The sequence below is a fragment of the Macrobrachium nipponense genome, chromosome 34 (genome assembly GCF_015104395.2).
Source record: "Macrobrachium nipponense isolate FS-2020 chromosome 34, ASM1510439v2, whole genome shotgun sequence".
Taxonomy (NCBI): domain Eukaryota; kingdom Metazoa; phylum Arthropoda; class Malacostraca; order Decapoda; family Palaemonidae; genus Macrobrachium; species Macrobrachium nipponense.
The window spans coordinates 10037916-10056324 of record NC_061095.1 but is presented as its reverse complement, the minus strand read 5'-3'; the positions used below and the strand labels follow the sequence as shown (position 1 = coordinate 10056324).

At 42.4% G+C, this 18409-nt stretch overlaps 1 protein-coding gene and 1 long non-coding RNA gene across 2 annotated transcripts in view; one reads left to right on the top strand and one right to left on the bottom strand.

The window, feature by feature from the left end:
- Nucleotides 1–18409, top strand: part of LOC135207887 (uncharacterized) — a 62657-nt gene that overhangs the window by 14586 nt on the left and 29662 nt on the right. The window lies entirely within an intron of this gene.
- LOC135207884 (gastrula zinc finger protein XlCGF57.1-like) overlaps nt 1023–18409 on the bottom strand; it is a 20232-nt gene continuing 2845 nt past the window's right edge. The window contains exon 3 of the mRNA XM_064239783.1: nt 1023–4082. Within this exon, the coding sequence (XP_064095853.1) occupies nt 2032–3432 (1401 nt within the window). The 5' untranslated portion in view covers nt 3433–4082 and the 3' untranslated portion in view covers nt 1023–2031. The remainder of the gene's footprint in view (nt 4083–18409) is intronic.

Genomic DNA, 18409 nt, shown 5'->3' with positions numbered 1-18409 from the left:
AAAGTAGTGAAAAGAAGAGTGTCTTTATGCAAAAGGACAAATTGTTGTAGAAATGTGTTTCATCATTTTTGTATATAGGTAGTACATTGTTTAGTTGAAAGTATTTGCAGTTGGTGATTTTTTTTATGTGTTTTTTTGTAGTATAAAGATTGAATACAGGATAAGTTTTGATGAACTGTAGTGATAAGGTTAGGGTAAGTTAGGTAAGTTCTGTTTGAAGGTCTCAGACCACTGTAATATTAAGGTAATAAATTAGTTAAGGAAAGACAGAGCTTTATTTAGTAACCTCTGAATCTGTTCCCATCATACTGCTAGCATATTACTCTCTGGAGTAATATGGTAGTCATTCCTTTTTCAAGTTCTCCTACAATACAGTAAGTGTTTGCTTCTAGAACGGTCAATGACAAAAAAATGCTGTTATTACCGCATGCTATAAAATTGGACTGATTTCATGAATTTACCTCTTTGTTTTTGTGCTTGTTCAGGAACTCAAAGGTATTTATTTATTTATTTGGAGAAGTTGAGTATATCTTGGCTTAACCAGACCACTGAGCTGATTAACAGCTCTCCTAGGGCTGACCGTAAGGATTAGATTTTTTTTTACGTGGGCCAGGGAAACCAATTTGTTACTTAGGCAACAAAATAACTTGCCATCATCACCTATTATACCATGAGATGTAAAAAAGCCTCTGTGAAATTCAGCCACATCCTTCCTGTACGACATCTCTAGCTACCTATTTGACATTTATCATACGAGTAGGTGGGGTGTCTTTGAATTCTTCTGGTCTATTTTGATTTCCAAATTTTATTCTACCTGTCCACTACTGAATTTGCCTTTTTTTATAATTTTTCATGGAATTCTAACTCAGGAGACCCCGTATTGGATATCAGTTCCTAAATATAGATTCAAACTCTTTAACCTTCTCCCCTAATTGCAAATGTTTAAAACTAAATGCTGATGAAAATTCGACGTTAATACTTTCTACATCAATTTTACTCATCATTGCTAACTCTGTGGGAGATAAAGTAAAACAGTATCAAGTCTTAACATCATATCATAAGCTAGCCTACTACTAAATCTAGAAAAGATGCAGATCTATAAAAATAAAAAGTCCCTATATGAATGCATATCTTTGAAGTTCTGTCATATCTGAATATTGTTTTCTGGCATCTACTTAAAAAAACAAAACTACCTCTTCCCTCCTGGATCCATAGTGGTCGAATAAAGAATGTGACTGTCACCTAACTGAAAATCACTGGCTGAATTCCATTAACATTAGAGAGCAACAACACAATAATACAATGAGAGTTCTCCCAAGGTTGTTTCTAGCATATCTGAAAGGCTAAGATATTAGTATAAAGAAGGTTGCTGGACTCGTCCTTAAAAACAATTTTTCATTTATAGAATGCTACATAACTATATACTATGATCATATGATCATTCTTGAGGAATACCATGTTTATAGAATTTAACAAGAGATATCGTGCCACTGTACTCTAATTTATAAACTATGAAAAACATGTGGTAATAACTTCTTTTTTAAACATCAGAAGCAGGAATTTTAGATCCCCACATAATAAAAAGGGTTCTAATCCTAACTGATTAAGATATATGATAATCCAATTCATTCTTACCTGAGAACTGCAGGGCTCCATCCATAATTCTCACATGGTTCCTAACACTTTTACTTAACAAAAAATACATAATGCTTAAATAATGCTTATATTTTGTAATATGTATGAATATGTAACATACAAATTATTATATAAAGACAATTGACATTTAAAAGGAGACTATTTATCAAATAACTGTCCTGATAACTATACAGAGGTCAGTGGTTGGAGCAGTTTCATTCACTGAAATAATCACTGCCAGAATATTCCTGGACAACCATTACACCCATGTACTATGTATAAATTTAGGCAGCTTTACACATCCATCAGTGACTATCCTCCACCAGACTTATTATTTCCCTCTGACTTCCTCTTATAAGTAAATTCCCTCCATAATCATCAAATCAAAAACTCTCTCTACATAGGAAGTTTGTGAACTTTCATATGCTTCTTAAGAGCGCCTCTTTCACTACATGTCTTTCCACATTCATCACATGAAAATGGCTTTTCTCCTGTGTGAACTTTCATGTGATTTTTGAGATTTCCACTCTGACTAAAAGTCCTTCCACATTCAGAACATGTGAAAGGTTTTTCTCCAGTGTGTATTCTTATGTGTTTCTTGAGAGTTGACCTTTCACTAAATGTTTTTCCACAATCATTGCAATTAAAAGGTCTCTCGCCCGTATGAATTCTCATGTGATTTTTAAGACTTCCACTTTCACTAAATGACTTTCCACATTCAATACATTCATATGGTTTTTCTCCTAAATGAATTTTCAAGTGATTCTTGAGAGTGCCACTTTGATTGAAGGTTTTTCTACAATGGCTGCATTCAAATGGTCTTTCTCCAGTGTGAATTCTCATGTGAACTGTGAGTTTACCCCTATCACTAAAAGCCCTTCCACACTCTGTGCATTCATATAATTTCTCACCTGTGTGAGTTCTCATATGCTCATTGAGATGTGCTCCCCTGAAAAACGATTTGCCACACTCCTTGCATGGAAATGGTCTCTCTCCAGTGTGAATTTTCATGTGATTCTTGAGATTCCCATTCTGGCTAAAAGTCTTCCCACATTCATTGCAAACAAATGGTCTCTCACCAGTATGAATTCTCATGTGGTCCTTCAAATGTTCTTCTCGCTGAAACGACTTATCACACTGGTGGCACGTGTATGGTCTATGGCCTGCATGAATTTTCAGGTGATTCTTGAGCGTCACATTTGAATTAAAAGTCTTCCCACATTCCTGACATAAAAATGCTCTCTCACCAGTGTGAATTCTCATGTGATTTTCCAGGGTCTCATTTGAATTAAATCTCTCACCACATTCTTTGCACGTATACAATCTATCTCCAGTATGGATTCGCAAATGCATCTGAAGAGTATCATTCAAAATAAATCCCTTACCACATTCTTGGCAGGTATAAGGCTTCTCCCCTATGTGAATTTTCAAGTGCATTATGAGGGTATCTTCATTTGGAAATGTGTTTGCACAAATATCACATCTAAGAGCTGTTTCACCTTCACCAGCCATTGGTGAACCAATTCCTTCCTCTCCACTTTTATCATTACAATAACCTGAATTATCAATCTGTGCCCCAATATACATACTTTCCATTTCATTATCACTAGAATCAAAAGTTCCTGGTTCCTTTTTTATGTCAACTGATGTTGGTTCCTTTTTTATGTCGATTGTTGCAATACAAAATTTACTACAGTCAACAAACTCTGACATATGAACATCATCCACATCTTTGGCCTCTTGTTTGATAGTGTATGATAAAGGGTCTATTCCATCTCTGTTTACATCTGAATTCATTTTCACAGTATTTTTCTGTTTAAAGTTCTGTAAAGTTATCAGAGCTCAGATTACCTGAGTATAATTCACAAAGTACAGAAATTCATCTTAAAGCATATCCTGAAAAATCTCTAACATTACACAAATCAATAAATTTGTTCCAGTAGAACAAACTTCATTTTACCAATAGTATTAAAATTCAAGGCAAGAAAGTTTTATTACACTACGTACTTCCTCTTCAATTACTACCACAAAGGACAAGAAATATTTACTTAAAATACTTTTGTGTTAGACATTTTCCTATCCATTAATTTATGTTGCATCTACTTATCTAAGATCTATTTTGTAAATGTAAACATGCAGTTTAAAAGAATTTATAGAACGTCATTCTATAGTACTGTAACAGATTTTTAATTAAATGGAAGTTACTTTATACGTTATCTTAAAATCACAAACTACAACTTTCATGAAAAAATGATTTAAATAGCTCTTTTCTTACTTGATATAAAACTGAACTTCTAACCAGGAAAGATGAAGCTCAAATGGACTAAATTCAGCATGTTACATGTCAAAGCTCACAATTGAAAACAACAGCTGTCTCATGAGTATAATAACCAGATGTTCTCCTGTTGTAATGTCCAGTATTTTCTTGTCTCCCTTTTGGTTGTATCCTGAAAATGGATATAAAATTCAGCTCTCTACATAACACTAAAAACCATTCAAAATGGAAGAAACATAAAACTTATTTTTTCAAATATAACCTTTATTAATGATCTTCCACTGGATACATAACTATTCATTATTGTAGGCAACATTTAAAATTTAATAAACCAAAATTCATTCTGTAAACAGGTGAATGAAATAATCTAGATAAAGTCCCTAGCAGTCAAAATGATAAATTTTCAATTCAGTATTTGTATTTTTCATAGCTAACCAACCTGACGTTTTAACAATAAATCTTCTGGCGCCGGCTGCAACCCACTTAAAAACAATACAGTTAAAGATTGTAAATCCAAAGAATCTGTGCCATATGGCATCCAATACATAGTTGAGGTGGTGACTCACCAGCTCCACTCATTAACAGTCGAGATGCAATAGTGGGCGACCGACGACTCGGTGGATGGAACTTATGGTCAGATAAATTCTGAGCAGGAGGAATGTAGTGGCTGACAAACTAAGTCGTTAGAATAAAGTTCTGAGTACGGAGTGGTATCTGCATCAGGACAGCGGACAGGCCATTTCACCTGTGGGGGAAGACCCATGTTAGACCTCTTTGCCACCTGCTTCAACAGGAAGCTGGCGGTCTACTTCTTGGTGGTCTAGGATCCTTTTGCATTGGCGGAGGACGTTCTACAGCAACATTGGGACAATCTCGAGATGTATGCCTTCTCTCCATTCTGCTTGATTTGTCATGTCCTAAACAGAGTAATGAGTTCCAGAAATCTCAGGATGACCTTGGTGGCACCTCTGTGGCCCCGGGTGGAATGGTTCCCATACCTTGTCTCTTCTGTCAGCAGTTCTGAAAGACACAACCCTTAGCACAACCTTCTTTGCCAGCCTCAGGTGGAGAGGTTCCACCAGTCAGCAGGGTCCCTATCGCTTCATGGCTGAAGACTGTCAAGTATCTCCTACAAGCAAGAGGCTTTTCTCGCAGGGCATTAGGTCAGATGTCAGGCTACCTTAGGAGGTCTTCGTCAGCATTTACCAAGGTAAGTGGGCCATCTACTGTGATTGGTGTCATGTTTATGGTCATCAACATCAAAGTTTAATTTACTATCAATAAACTTATCACTTATAAGAATGCTTTATTCATGAGTCTTTGTGAGTCCTGAACATTCAGTTCCTGAATAGCAAGTAGATCATCATCTTTTGGCTTCCATGAAGGTAAAACCTAATTTTTGTAGTCTCATTAAGGGTGCAAAAAGTGAATGGGACTCTGAGGTGTTACATTGTACATATTTATAATGGGCTGTACACATGAAATTCATTTCGTTTTTAAAAATTACATTTATCTGTTGTACAAACTCATCATTCCTACCATACCCTGATTTGAAATTGGATGGAAGCTTGAGCTGTTGAAAACACCTCTGAAAAACTGACTGGAACAAAATGTTCTTGAGGTTAACAAAGAACTCAATGCTCTTAAGGGCTGGGAGTCACAGCTGTAACCTCCGAAGCAATGGGCATAATGTGAAATAACATTGACAAAACAGAAGAATGGGTTCACCAGATGCAGCAGTTATTATATCCAGTTCCCAACTCAGAGGCTAGTAAGTCTGAAACAGAAGAGATCATGAACAAGCTAAATAATCAGAGCTTAATAACCTGAAACTGGCAAGTCCTACTTCCCTGAAGTTGGAGTAGGTCTCATATTACCACATTAAAATGGCCAAAAAGGCTGAATCTTGATCAAGTGTGTACTCTTTCCTAGGTGCACACACACAAACATCCTAAGGTAAGGCACCTGGACCTCTCCAGGTGCAAGAGGGAAGTAAGTGTAAAGATACTTCACTGAAACATACTGTCAATTGCCAACTCTTGCTACCTAGAAATCAGAAATGATTAAAAAAATGAATACCGAAGGTTTGTTTGCGTATGAACAATGGGGTTATAATGTACCTGCAATTTCAGTTGACTCTGTTCTCTCTTTGCAAGCAACTCCCAATCACCAGAACAGCTGTCTTAAGATGAATAGTATGTATCTTGTAATAAAAAGCAAGTTTTATTTTATACTTGCCAAGGCAGTTATATAGTTGTAGGTTCCCTACTGCGGCAGACCAAAATTCAAACTTTGTGGTAGCACTGCCATTGCTAGTGTAGGTGACAGGTATCCAACCACATCCAGTCCTCAGGTATGACAATATTGCACCTCCCAATTCGATTCTCACCTCTGGGGAAGAGGGAGGGCTCTAATTATATACAGTGGTACCTCGACATACGAAAGGCTCAACTTACAAAAAACTCGAGATACGAAAGCAAAAATGAAGATTTTTTTTGCTCTGCATACGAAAATTGTTCAAGATACGAAAGGTTGTTGCTGTAAAGTCCCGAGATTCGCCCGGACCACCGATAACAATTTTAAAACTCGCGCGCCGCCAACTTAGTAGACTCGCCACCATCCTCCCACTCTCCCATTGGTTCCTGATGCTAGTCACCGCCATAAGATCCTGCTCTCCTATTGGTCAGCATCTCTCCCATGATCCCATCATGCATCATACGTAGCAGCATGCTTTTTTGGCCACTTTGCAGCATCATCGGTATCGTAAGCACGCGGAATTCGTTCGTTCTATACGATTTAGTTTATTAACGTAAATTCATTAGTGATTTTGTTGTAGTACTACTTTATCGTGTTGTGTGAGAACTTTACTTCATACGTGTACGTATACATACACGTAACTCAACTACGTACAGTATATACAGTCATGGGTCCCAAGAAAGTTGAAGTAGGAAAGAAGAGGATGCTTTCTTTGGAGACAAAAATAGAGATAATAAAAAAGTATGAAGCTGGTATGCGATTGAGTGTGATCGCCAAGGAATACGGTCGAAATCAGTCGACAATAGGCACCATCCTTAAGCAGAAGGATGCCATCAAAGCAGCTACACCTTCCAAGGGCATGACTATTTTGTCTAGCAAGAGAGCCATGTGCACGATGAGATGGAACGCTGCTTCTTGTCTGGATTAAAAGACAAAGAAATCGGTGGCGATACGATAACGGAGACGGCAATCTCCCACAAGGCCAGCGCTATTTTCGGCGATTTGATTTCCCAAGCCAAAGACGACGGAGGAGAAGGGACATCAACGCCAACCCCAGAGTTCAAAGCTTCTCATGGGTGGTTCGAAAAATTCCGTAAACGGACTGGGATCCATTTGGTGGTGCGGCATGGGGAGGCGGCCAGCTCGGACACGAAAGCGGCCGAAGCCTTTATTAAGATGTTCGACGAGATGACAATCAAGGAAGGCTACAGTTCTCAGAAGTGTTCAACTGTGATGAGACTGGCTTGCTTTTTTTTGGAAAAAAAATGCCTCGTCGGACGTACATCACGGAGGAAGAGAAGAAGCTACCCGGGCATAAGCCTATGAAAGACAGGCTTACGCTCGCACTTTTTTCGAACGCCAGTGGGGATTGCAAGGTGAAGCCCCTACTTGTCTATCATTCGGAGACTCCTCGAGCCTTCAAAGCCCACAAAGTGCTAAAGGAGAAGCTTCCGGTGATGTGGAGGGCTAATGCAAAAGCCTGGGTAACGAGACTTTTGTTCACGGAGTGGGTAAATCTGTGGTTCGGCCCGACAGTGAAGAAATTCTTGGAAGAGAAGCGCATCCCTCTGAAATGTCTGCTGTTGTTGGACAATGCCCCTGCTCACCCTCCTGGCCTCGAGGAAGATATCTTAGTGGAGTATTCATTTATCAAGGTTCTTTATCTTCCGCCTAACACCACCCCTCTCCTCCAGCCCATGGACCAGCAAGTGATATCGAACTTCAAGAAGCTGTATACGAAACATCTTTTCAAGAGATGTTTCGACATCACCGATACCACAAACCTCACCTTACGTGAATTTTGGAAGGAGCATTTCGACATCGTCATATACATCCGACTCATCGATCAAGCTTGGCAGGAGGTTTCGAGGCGAACCTTGAATTCTTCATGGAGGAAACTCTGGCCTGATGCCGAGACTTCGAGGGATTTGACGTGGGCGAAGCTGGTGCTGCAGATTCAGGAACAGTTGACGATCCTGAAACTGTTTTGCAACCAGATCTTGACGAGATCGTTGCACTCGGCAAGTCCATGGGGTTGGTTGTCGACGAGGATGACATCAATGACCTTCTCGAGGACACCAAGAGGAGCTTACGACGGATGACCCGAAGGAGTTGGAGGCCATGCAACATAACGTCGTTTAAGAAGAGTTCTCTAGCAGTGGCGAGGAGGAGGAGGACGACCCTATGACAACGGCAGAAATTAAGGATGCTCTAGCTGCTTTTCATAAGGTGCAATCATTTGTAAAAGAGACACCCTGAAAAAGGCTTACACAGGTTGTATGCTTGTGCAGTTCGATGACGTTTGCCTGAGTAGTTTCAGGAGCATTTTGAAAAGCAGGCAGAAGCAATCTTCCTTGGATAGTTATTTTTTAAAGAGGCCTTTAGTACTAGCAGGAGTAAGCAAAAAGGAAGATCCAATTGATACTACTAAAAAACAAGTTGAAAGTGGTGAAGACAATGAATTTAGATAAAAAAAAAAAAAAAAAAAAAAAACATTAATTTTAATTTTTTATAAAGTTACATGTTACAGTTTTGTTAATGTATTTCGTAAAGTTTAGTTTATGTTTACTGACATTTTTTAATGTTTCGTAAAGTTAAGTGTACGTACTATAAGAAGTTTTCTGCCGTTTGTCCTCCTCTGTCGCCACTTTCAGAGATAACCTCACTCGAAAGGTAAGGTTCCACATTTTACTACATACATACGTATGTACATACAGTATTCTTGTATACCATGTACACTAATACACCCTTTATTTACCAGGTACCTACCAATATTAGTACTAGTACGTATTGAAGTTTAGTGGTATTAAATGGTCCAAATTCGTTGTAGCATTTCATTGTTTATTGGTTCAATTTAGCTTTATTATAAAATTTACTGGGGTGTTTTTGTAGGGCTTGGAACGGATTAGCCATTTTACACGTAAAATGCGGTTCAAGATACAAAAAGCTCATGATACGAAAGCCGCCTCGGAACGGATTAATTTTGTATCTCGAGGTACCACTGTAACTGCTATTTCAGTGTCTTACCGAGCCATTATATCTGATTCCATATTGAAAGGTGGAGGGATGTAGAGATATTGTCTCTTGATAATATAAGGAATTGTCAAAAAGACAATGTGTAGTAGCATAGAAATCATGCTTATCATACCTTACCTTGTAAGCGAGCCACTGCAGGTGAGTACTGCCTCTGACTGCACTTGTCTTATTCAGTAGAGAGAATCGTAGAGGCAGTTGATTTCAGGTGACTTACAATGGCACCCACCTTCTTCCTTAATTGCTGGAACTGAAGGTATACTCAAAAATTACATTTTCTTTCGCTGACTGGAGTTCGCTATCAAACTACCTCATCTAGAGTTTGGGTTAACAAAGTTTCAGGATACCAGAAGTCATTGTTGAGTGATTTCCAATCCTTTGCAACAAGCAGACATGAATACATTCTAAACCAGCAGAACCATCTAGCCTTCTTTAGTCTCATTGGTTAGCTAATGCTGACTTCACCACTTCATCACTGTTATCCAGTTGCAGAAACTTCTCTTATAATGTTTGCTCTTTCTCTAAATACCCTATCTTACCTTGAATACCCTATTCTTACCTTGGATTAATCTCTTCCTGCTCCTTCCTATAATGAGTTTGTTTTAATCCATACGGTTACCATCCTTCAAAGTCCAAGTGGTTGTCGCTTAGGAACTTTCCAGGATAGTCTTTCAAACAAAAACTCATCCAAACATTCTGTTGGACAGCATCCAAGTGTATAATGCTCAGCATCTAGCCTTGGAGCTCCAGTTATACCTGTTCTTGAGAAATTATAAGTGTGCCATCTTGACAATGTCTTTTTCTTCAGACATTGTGAAATATGTGGGTCACTATTTAACATTTTATCCACAATTTTACAAAAGCAAAAGGTTAAAAGAATGGGTGAGTAGCTGTTCATCAATACACTATCTTTCCTGGTTTAAGGAAAGATAGCACTTGTACTTTGTTTTTCCTGGATATGTAGTAAAGTATTTTAGGAAGACGAAGAGAAAGAGGGAGGAAAGTCCGGCACTTCTTTGCTTTGCTACTAGCTCATGCCTTACTCTTTTCCACAGCTGGGGAACTGTTCAAGGCAAGGGTCAATGCTGTCAGAGAAAGTAATGCCACAGTCAATGCCACCAAGGGATGATATCCCACATATAAGTCGATCACTTCAGGAAGCTCAACCTAGTTCCTTGGTGAGAGCAGCAGCAGCAGGTGACTCTTGAATTAGCTGGAACTAAGTAATAGTCAAGGCAGGCTGAAAATAACGGGCTCCCTGGGATACTGTGCAAGGGAAACACCTTCCAAAATGGTTATTCAATATCAAATGAGATGACCTCAAAGTAAAAGAATAGGTGGTGATTAGACACATGTGGGTAAGGGTCTCACTAAGGACAAGCCCTGCACAGGCATCTGAAAATTTATTGGAAGAGAGTGTAAGGGGGCCACTTACTTTCGTACGTGTACTCTTCCTGAACCGACAGAGAGAGAAGTTCATGCAGAAGTGGAGAGATACAAGAAGGCCAGGAAGGAAGGAATCAAAGGGGCTTGGCAGTGTCATTGGGGAGGTGGGAATGTTTCCACCAAAAAGAGCAATACATCTTCATTAAATTACAGCTGAAAAAGAAGTGCTTGGTGATGGAAGGTGAGGGTTTTCACTGTGACTAAAAGATCCAAAATTGGAATACATAAACAAAAATTTTTAAACCAAACTATACATAGTAGTTGCACTCTGTACTACTCGCACGGTACAGTCTATAGTGTATATAACTAAGTAAATGATAAACAGCTTTGCACGGCATAATTTGTGAGATTACCTTCCGAGAACACAAAACCAAATTTCCTGCCAAACCATTGTCAGCATCTTCATACACTTCCCGGACCCCTCTCTTGCTTTTCCGCCAGCAACCAGCCAGTACCACTCTCTGCCATCCAGCAGTGTTTTGCCCATAGATAATTTTATTACTTTTCAATCATTGGTAAGTATATTACTTTTCAATCATTGGTAAGTAGTCATTAAATTATAGCCTACCTTGATTTAGAATCAATATAAGAAATACAAGAAGGTTTGTAGGGCCCTGAAAAAAAACGCAAATAAGTGTAAATATTGAGATACCACTTAGTGACAGCAGCCGTGTAGACCCGTTCAGATTAGCACAAATTGTTAATCAATTGAATTTTAATTCAATTCCTTTGCAATCTAGGAAAAATAAGGTGAGAAACTTTTGAATGCTGCTTTATAAATGATAAGGGCAGTGTCCCCATTTTAGTTTTTCAATGACAAAAACATGATACATTGTTATCTTACAATAAAGTTTTGTACATACTTACCTGGCAGACATATACTTAGCTTACGTCTCTGACGTCACGACAGAATTCAAAAACCTCGCGGCAAACGCGACAGGTAGGTCAGGTGTCTACCTTACCCGCCCGCTGGGTGGCGGGTGTAAGAACCAAAGTCACCTTTCTTGCCAGATTTTTTCTCTTACACCCGTCTCCTGAGGGGAGGCTGGGCGGGCCATCAATCGTATATGTCTGCCAGGTAAGTATGTACAAAACATTTATTGTAAAATAACTATCATTTTTGTACATGAACTTTCCTGTCAGACATATACTTAGCTGATTGACACCCTTGGTTGGGGGATAAGAGACAGAAAATAACAAAAAGAAAAGGTAAAACAACACCTGTTGTAGGATAAAAATAACCCTTGGTTCTTACCGTTTAGGCTGAAGACTTCATAGGTACTGTCTATTAGTCTGCATAGCCATAAGAGCTACAGCGAGGGCGTGACCTACAGCGAAAAGACTCTTTGGGTCTGACTAACGGGACTTGATATCCGCCTTACTTAGTAGAATCCAAGTCGGATCATGTCAATGGGGGTTTCGCCTCTTCTATGACAGAACCTGTCCACTACCAACGCAGGGAGCTTCAAAACCAAATCCGATCACCTAACCAAACTAAAGTTATTAGTGCGTACTACAAAAAGAAGAAGATGCCTACCTGCATCTTTTTTCATACATCCATATGAACTCAATACCAAAAACAAGGGAAAAAACAAAAACTACAAAGGATATGTTTCCAGCTCCCTGCCCCAGCACCGACTCCGCCGATACGTACTGGGCCTAATGCGAAGTCACTCGTCATACGTAATCCTGACGTACTTTAAGGTAGTGGTTGGCGAATACTGAATTACATCTCCAGAATGTAGTTTTCATCAAATTCTGAAGAGACATATTCTTATTAAAGGCCAAGGAAGTGGCAATGGCTCTCTCTTCGTGAGCCTTGACTTTTAGGAGCTTGAAATGTTCTTCATTACAAGATCTATGTGCTTCTTTCACTAGACTTCTAATGAAGAAAGACAGCGCATTTTTAGACAATGGTCTGCTGGGGTCCTTTACAGAGCACCATAGTCTGTCCTCAATGCCCTTAAGGGTTTTCTTCTTCTGAAGGTAGTATTTTAACTCTAACAGGGCAAAGAGTTCTTTCAGGTTCTTTCCCCTACTAGGGCAGATAATCCACAAACCTCAAAGCTCCTTGGCCAAGGATTTGAGGGGTTCTCATTCTTTGCTAAAAACGAAGGAAGGAAGGAACAAATCACGGAATCTCCTTTGAAACCTACCCTTCCTTCTAGGGCATGAATCTCACTAACCCTTTTAGCAGATGCCAGAGCCATGAGAAACAGAGCCTTCCTCGTAAGATCTTTGAAGGAGGCTAACTGGGGTGGCTCAAACCTCGAGGACCTCAGGAAACGAAGAACCACGTCCAGATTCCAACTTGGAACTTCAGTTGAAGTTTTCTTGGAAGTTTCAAAAGATCTTAATAGATCATGCAGATCTTTGTTATTCGAAAGATCTAAGTTCCTATGTCTGAACACTGCAGCCACATGCTCGGTAGCCTTGATGGTAGAGACTGCCAAACCGCATTTTTCTCTGAGGAAAACTAGGAAGTCTGCGATCTGAGTCACAGAGGTACTGGAAGAGGAAAACTTCTGGTTCCTGCACCACCGGCGAAAGACGTCCCACTTCGACTGGTAGACTTTAAGGGTCGAAGGCCTTCTAGCTGAGGCGATAGCCTTAGCAGCTTTTGTCGAAAACCCCTTCGCTCTGACAAGACTTTTGACAGTCGAAAGCCAGTCAGATTGAGAGCGGGGAGGTTTTAGTGATACCTGTCGAATTGGGGTTGTCTGAGCAAATCTACTCTTTGTGGAAGTGCCTCTTGGAAAGTCTCCACCAACCATTCCAGTACCTTTCTGTGAACCAATCTTGGGCAGGCCAGAATGGAGCTACTTAGCGTCATTCTTGTCATCTCCGAGATAGCAAAATTTCTTGAGGGTTGGGGTCCCGTACTTGAAGGGGGAAAGGCATAGACATCTAGTCCTGTCCAGTCTAGGAGAAACGCATCCACTGATACTGCCCCTGGGTCTGAGATCGGGGAGCAGTAAAGTTCTATCCTTGCGTTCCTTGCTGTTGCAAAGAGGTCGATGTGAGGCCTGCCCCATCTTCTCCACAGGTCTTGGCATACTTCTGAGTGGAGGGTCCACTCGGAAGGCAGGAGTTGATTCTTCCTGCTCAGGAGATCGGCCCTGACGTTCCTTTCTCCCTGTACGAATCTGGTGAGGAGACTGATCTTCCTTGCTTGAGACCACAGCAGAAGATCCCTTGCTGTTTCGTACAGGGAGAAGGAGTGCGTCCCCCCCTGTTTTTTTATGTACGCCAAGGCTGTGGTGTTGTCCGAATTGACCTGAACTATAGCATTTCGGACGTGGGGCTCGAAGGCTTTTAATGCCATCCAAACTGCCATCAACTCTTTCTTGTTGATGTGCCAGGACACCTGTTCCCCCTTCCAGGTGCCCGACACTTCTCTTGTCCCGGGCGTCGCTTCCCAACCTGCTTCCGACGCGTCGGAAAACAACACATGGTTGGGGTTCGGCATGTACAGAGACATTCCTTCCACAAATCGGAGTGGGTTGGCCCACCACCGAAGGTCCCTCTTGATTCCCCTTGATATCTTGAAGGAGAACTCCAGATCTAGGGAGAGACTACCTCCAGTTCTGGTAAAGGAAGAACTGTAGAGGCCTGAGATGCAACCTTCCTAGAGAAACGAATTGCTCCAACGAGGAGAGTGTCCCAGCAGACTCATCCACTCCCTCGCTGTGCATGCATCTTTCTCTAGGAAGGTCGTTAGTTTCTCGTAGCAACGAGCTATCCTCTCTGGCGACGGAAAAGCCTGAAAAGCCAGAGAAACTATCCGAATCCCCAGATAGATCCGCTCTTGACTGGGGATAATTGAGACTTCTGGAAGTTCACCAGAAGCCCCAGAGAACTTGCCAATGTAAGGGTCTTTTGAAGGTCCTCCAGACATCTTTCTTGTTGACTCTGCTCTGATTAGCCAGTCGTCGAGGTAGAGCGACACCCTCACTCCCTCCAAATGTAACCACTGCACCACGTTTTTCATTAACCCCGTGAACACTTGGGGTGCAGTCGACAGGCCGAAGCACAAGGCCTTGAATTGGAAGATCTTTCCTCCCATCATGAATCTCAGATACTTCCGTGAAGAAGGATGGATCGGCACATGAAAGTAAGCGTCCTGAAGATCTAGTGACACCCATCCAGTCCCCCTGGACGAAGATGCCGCTAACACAGAGGAAGTCGTCTCCATGCGAACTTCCTCTTTTCCACAAAAGACGTTCAGGGCGCTTACATCCAAAACCGGTCTCCATCCTCCTGAGTTCTTCAGAACTAGGAATAGTCTGTTGTAAAAACCCGCAGAGCGGGGATCTTTCACTAGTTCTATAGCCTCCTTCTCTAGCATCAGATCTACTGCTAGAGAAAGGGCTTGATTCATGATGGGGTCCTTGTACCTGGCCACCAACTCCCTCGGAGTCGTCGTCAATGGTGGCCTTGAAGAGAAGGGAATGAGGTATCCTTTGCTGACAATCGATAGGGACTAATTGTCTGCCCCTTTGTGGGCCCAGACGTCGGCAAACTTCAGTAGTCTGGCATCCACTGATGTCTGGAGCCCTTGAGCGCTATTTCTTCCCTCTGACTGACCTAGAGAAGGTTTTACCTCTCTTAAAAGGTCTAGTTCCTCTAGTTGAAGAAACTCTGGCAGAGGGTCCTCCTCGAAAGGGCTCCTGCCTCAGAGGAGTCTCTTTCTTGGTCTTGGGTTGGAAAACAGAACGAGGTTTCCTGGCCGACTGGGCTAACATGTCCTGAGTAGCCTTGGCTGATAGGGCACTCGAGACATCCTGAATATCTTCTTGGGAAAAAGAAGAGAGAGTTGAGCATAAAGAAGTGAGGCCCTTTGCACATGCGAAACTGCCTTAGTGAGAAACAAACAGTAGACTAACCGCTTCTTTATCACTCCAGCTCCAAAAAGTGAAGAGACTTCACTCGAGCCGTCTCTCACTGCTTTGTCCATGCAAGTGAGGACGCAGTTAAGATCTTCAGGAGACAGGGAATCTGGGGTCTGGGTCTTCTTAGCCAGAACTCCTAAAGACCAATCAAGGAAGTTAAAAACTTCCAGGACTCGGAACATTCCCTTCAGTAGGTGGTCAAGTTCGTTCATCCCCCACGTAGTCTTGGCAGACAGGAGGGCGGATCGACGAGCGGAATCCACCAGTGAAGAGAAGTCCGAGTCCGCAGACGAAGGGAGAGCGAGGCCTAAGGGTTCCCCCGATTCGTACCAGAATCCTAATCTGCCAGTCAGTTTAGACGGAGGGAAAGAAAATACAGTCTTCCCTTTCTCTTCCTTAGCAAGGAGCCATTCCCCAAAACCTCTAAGCGCCTTTTTCATGGAAATAGTAGGCTTCATCCTTACACAAGATGAAACCTTCGAAGTCTTCGATGTGGAGAATAAAGAGAGAGGAGAAGGAGGAGCCACAGGAGAAAGGATATCTCCGAACTCTTGAAGGAGCAAATCTGTTAACCTCTTATACGAGGAAACAGAGGAGTCTTTGGGTCCTTCTTCTTCCGAGGGATCCTGTTCTTCCTCAGCTGAAGAACCCTTATGATCCTTAGAGGCGCGACTATCCTTAGAAAAGTCTCTTGAGGAAGTATGACGTTTGACTCTTGGAGACAAAACTTCTAGAACGTGCCTACTCGCAAAATCCTTCTTGTCCTGAGGAGGGCGTTTTCCAGATTCTTGGAGCCTAACAGGAGTAAGGCGGCTGTCAGGAGCAGAGCGCCTGTTTGAAGAAAAACTTCTATCGGGCTATCAGGCTCTTGGTGCCTATCCAAAGGAGAGCGGCTACCTGGCGAACAGCGCCTGCCATGAGAGAAGCGGCTACCAGGCTCTTGGCGCCTGAACCGAGGAGAGGGGCTCTCTGGCGATGAGCGCCTACTAGGGGAGCGCCCACTAGGGGAGAAGCGTCTGCCAGGATCTCGGCGCCTGACTCGAGGAGAGTGAAACTCAGGTGAAGAGCGCCTGCCAGGAGAAACGTGCCTAACAGGCTCTTGACGCCTGTCAAGCGAAGAGCACCTGTCCGATTTAGGGCGCTTGTCAACAGGAGAGTGGAGGCGAGACGAGGAGCGGCTACGAGGCGAGTAGCGCCTACTAGGCTTTTGGTGCCTATCAAGGGGAGCGATCCTGTCTGTAGGGCGAAGCTCTCCTACGAGACGCCTGCTCCTTGTCCGAAGGAGAAACAAAGATATCCTGCCTGTCAGGCGACTGGCGCTTGGACGCAGCCGGGATTTTGTCCGAAGTAGAAAGTCTCCTGCGAGACTCCAAACGTCCAGGAGAGCGGGCCGCTTCCGTCGAATAGCGAGAGTCGGGAGAGGGGAGCCTGGACTTCTTTACAGGAAGCGAGACGTCCTTCTTACGACGAGAAGACACGCAAAGAGAGCCAGCCAGAGCCGAAATCTGCACCTGAAGACTAGCCAACACCCTTGCAGGAGAATTCACAAACTCTTGAACAGGTGACGAGGCTCGATCTCTGCTCGGGGAACGATACTCAAGAGATCTCTTCCGTTTCTTTTCGCTTCACCTCAGGCTCTTCCGAAAAAACTTCAGGGCTGGAGGGAAGGGCGCAGGGAGCGTTCCAGGCTCTCTTTGAAGGGCGCGAGGCTTCCGAAGAGCTCCATCCTCGTTTAGGAGAGGGCGAAGGCGAAGACGAGAAGCACTGGCGCAAGACTTCTCTCTTGGCGCGATCCAAGGTAGCCTGGGAACGAGCAACAGGCGCTACCGAGGGGACGCCTGACCGGTGGGGATGCTCCCTAACCTTCCTGCGGCTTTCGACTTTCCTCCTCCACTGGGACTGGGAGTCTGGAAGAGGTCTAGGCCTGGAAGCACTGGGATCACTGCACAAATCACTATTAGAATCACTCTTACCTTCCAAATGTTTGATTTTCATCTCCATGCTGCGAATGGTGGCTTTCATGGAGGCCACTTCCGAAGGCGCATCTTCGGCTTCGATGCAGGGAGCAGGAGCTGAAACTGACAAAGGAGCTACGTCTAAAATGGGATTATCTACATCCAACTCGCTAATACGAGATCTACTACTGCTCCTAGAAGAAGCTTTCCTAACTTTATCCTTTTCAAGCTTCCTCAAGTAGGAAGACAAAGACTTCCATTCATCCTCATTCAGCTTTTCACATTCGGTACAAGGGTTATTAAAGGTGCATTCATTCCCTCCCCTACACTTCAAACATACTGTGGTGGAGGGTCTACCGCAGCTTTCGGTAGCCTCACCTTACACTCAGTCATACAACAAACTCTGAACATAGCAATTTTCTTAGTATCAACATCAGACATCATGAATCCAAAGAAAAATCCAAAGAATAGTCAAATAACGGTCCACAAATCGCAAATGCCAAGCCAAAAGATCAGGTACTTCACCAAATCCGTAGAAACAATCCAGGGCAAAAACGAGAAAAGAATCCAACTGTCAAGAGGTACCGACAACAGGTGTAGTCGACACCGACGACAGAAAAAATCTGGCAAGAAAGGTACTTTGGTTCTTACACCCGCCACCCAGCGGCGGGTAAGGTAGATCACCTGACCTACCTGTCGCGTTTGCCGCGAGTTTTGAATTCTGTCGTGACGTCAGAGACGTAAGCTAAGTATATGTCTGACAGGAAAGTTCATGTACAAAAATGTCATGTTATGGAGGTTTTTATGCCTCTGAACCGAAAATGTCCCCAGATTTTGTCTCAGAAAACTGGTCACTTAATCCCTTACCACTGATTGATTACCTTGTTATTAAGTTTCAATGAGTGATTTCAGCTTGT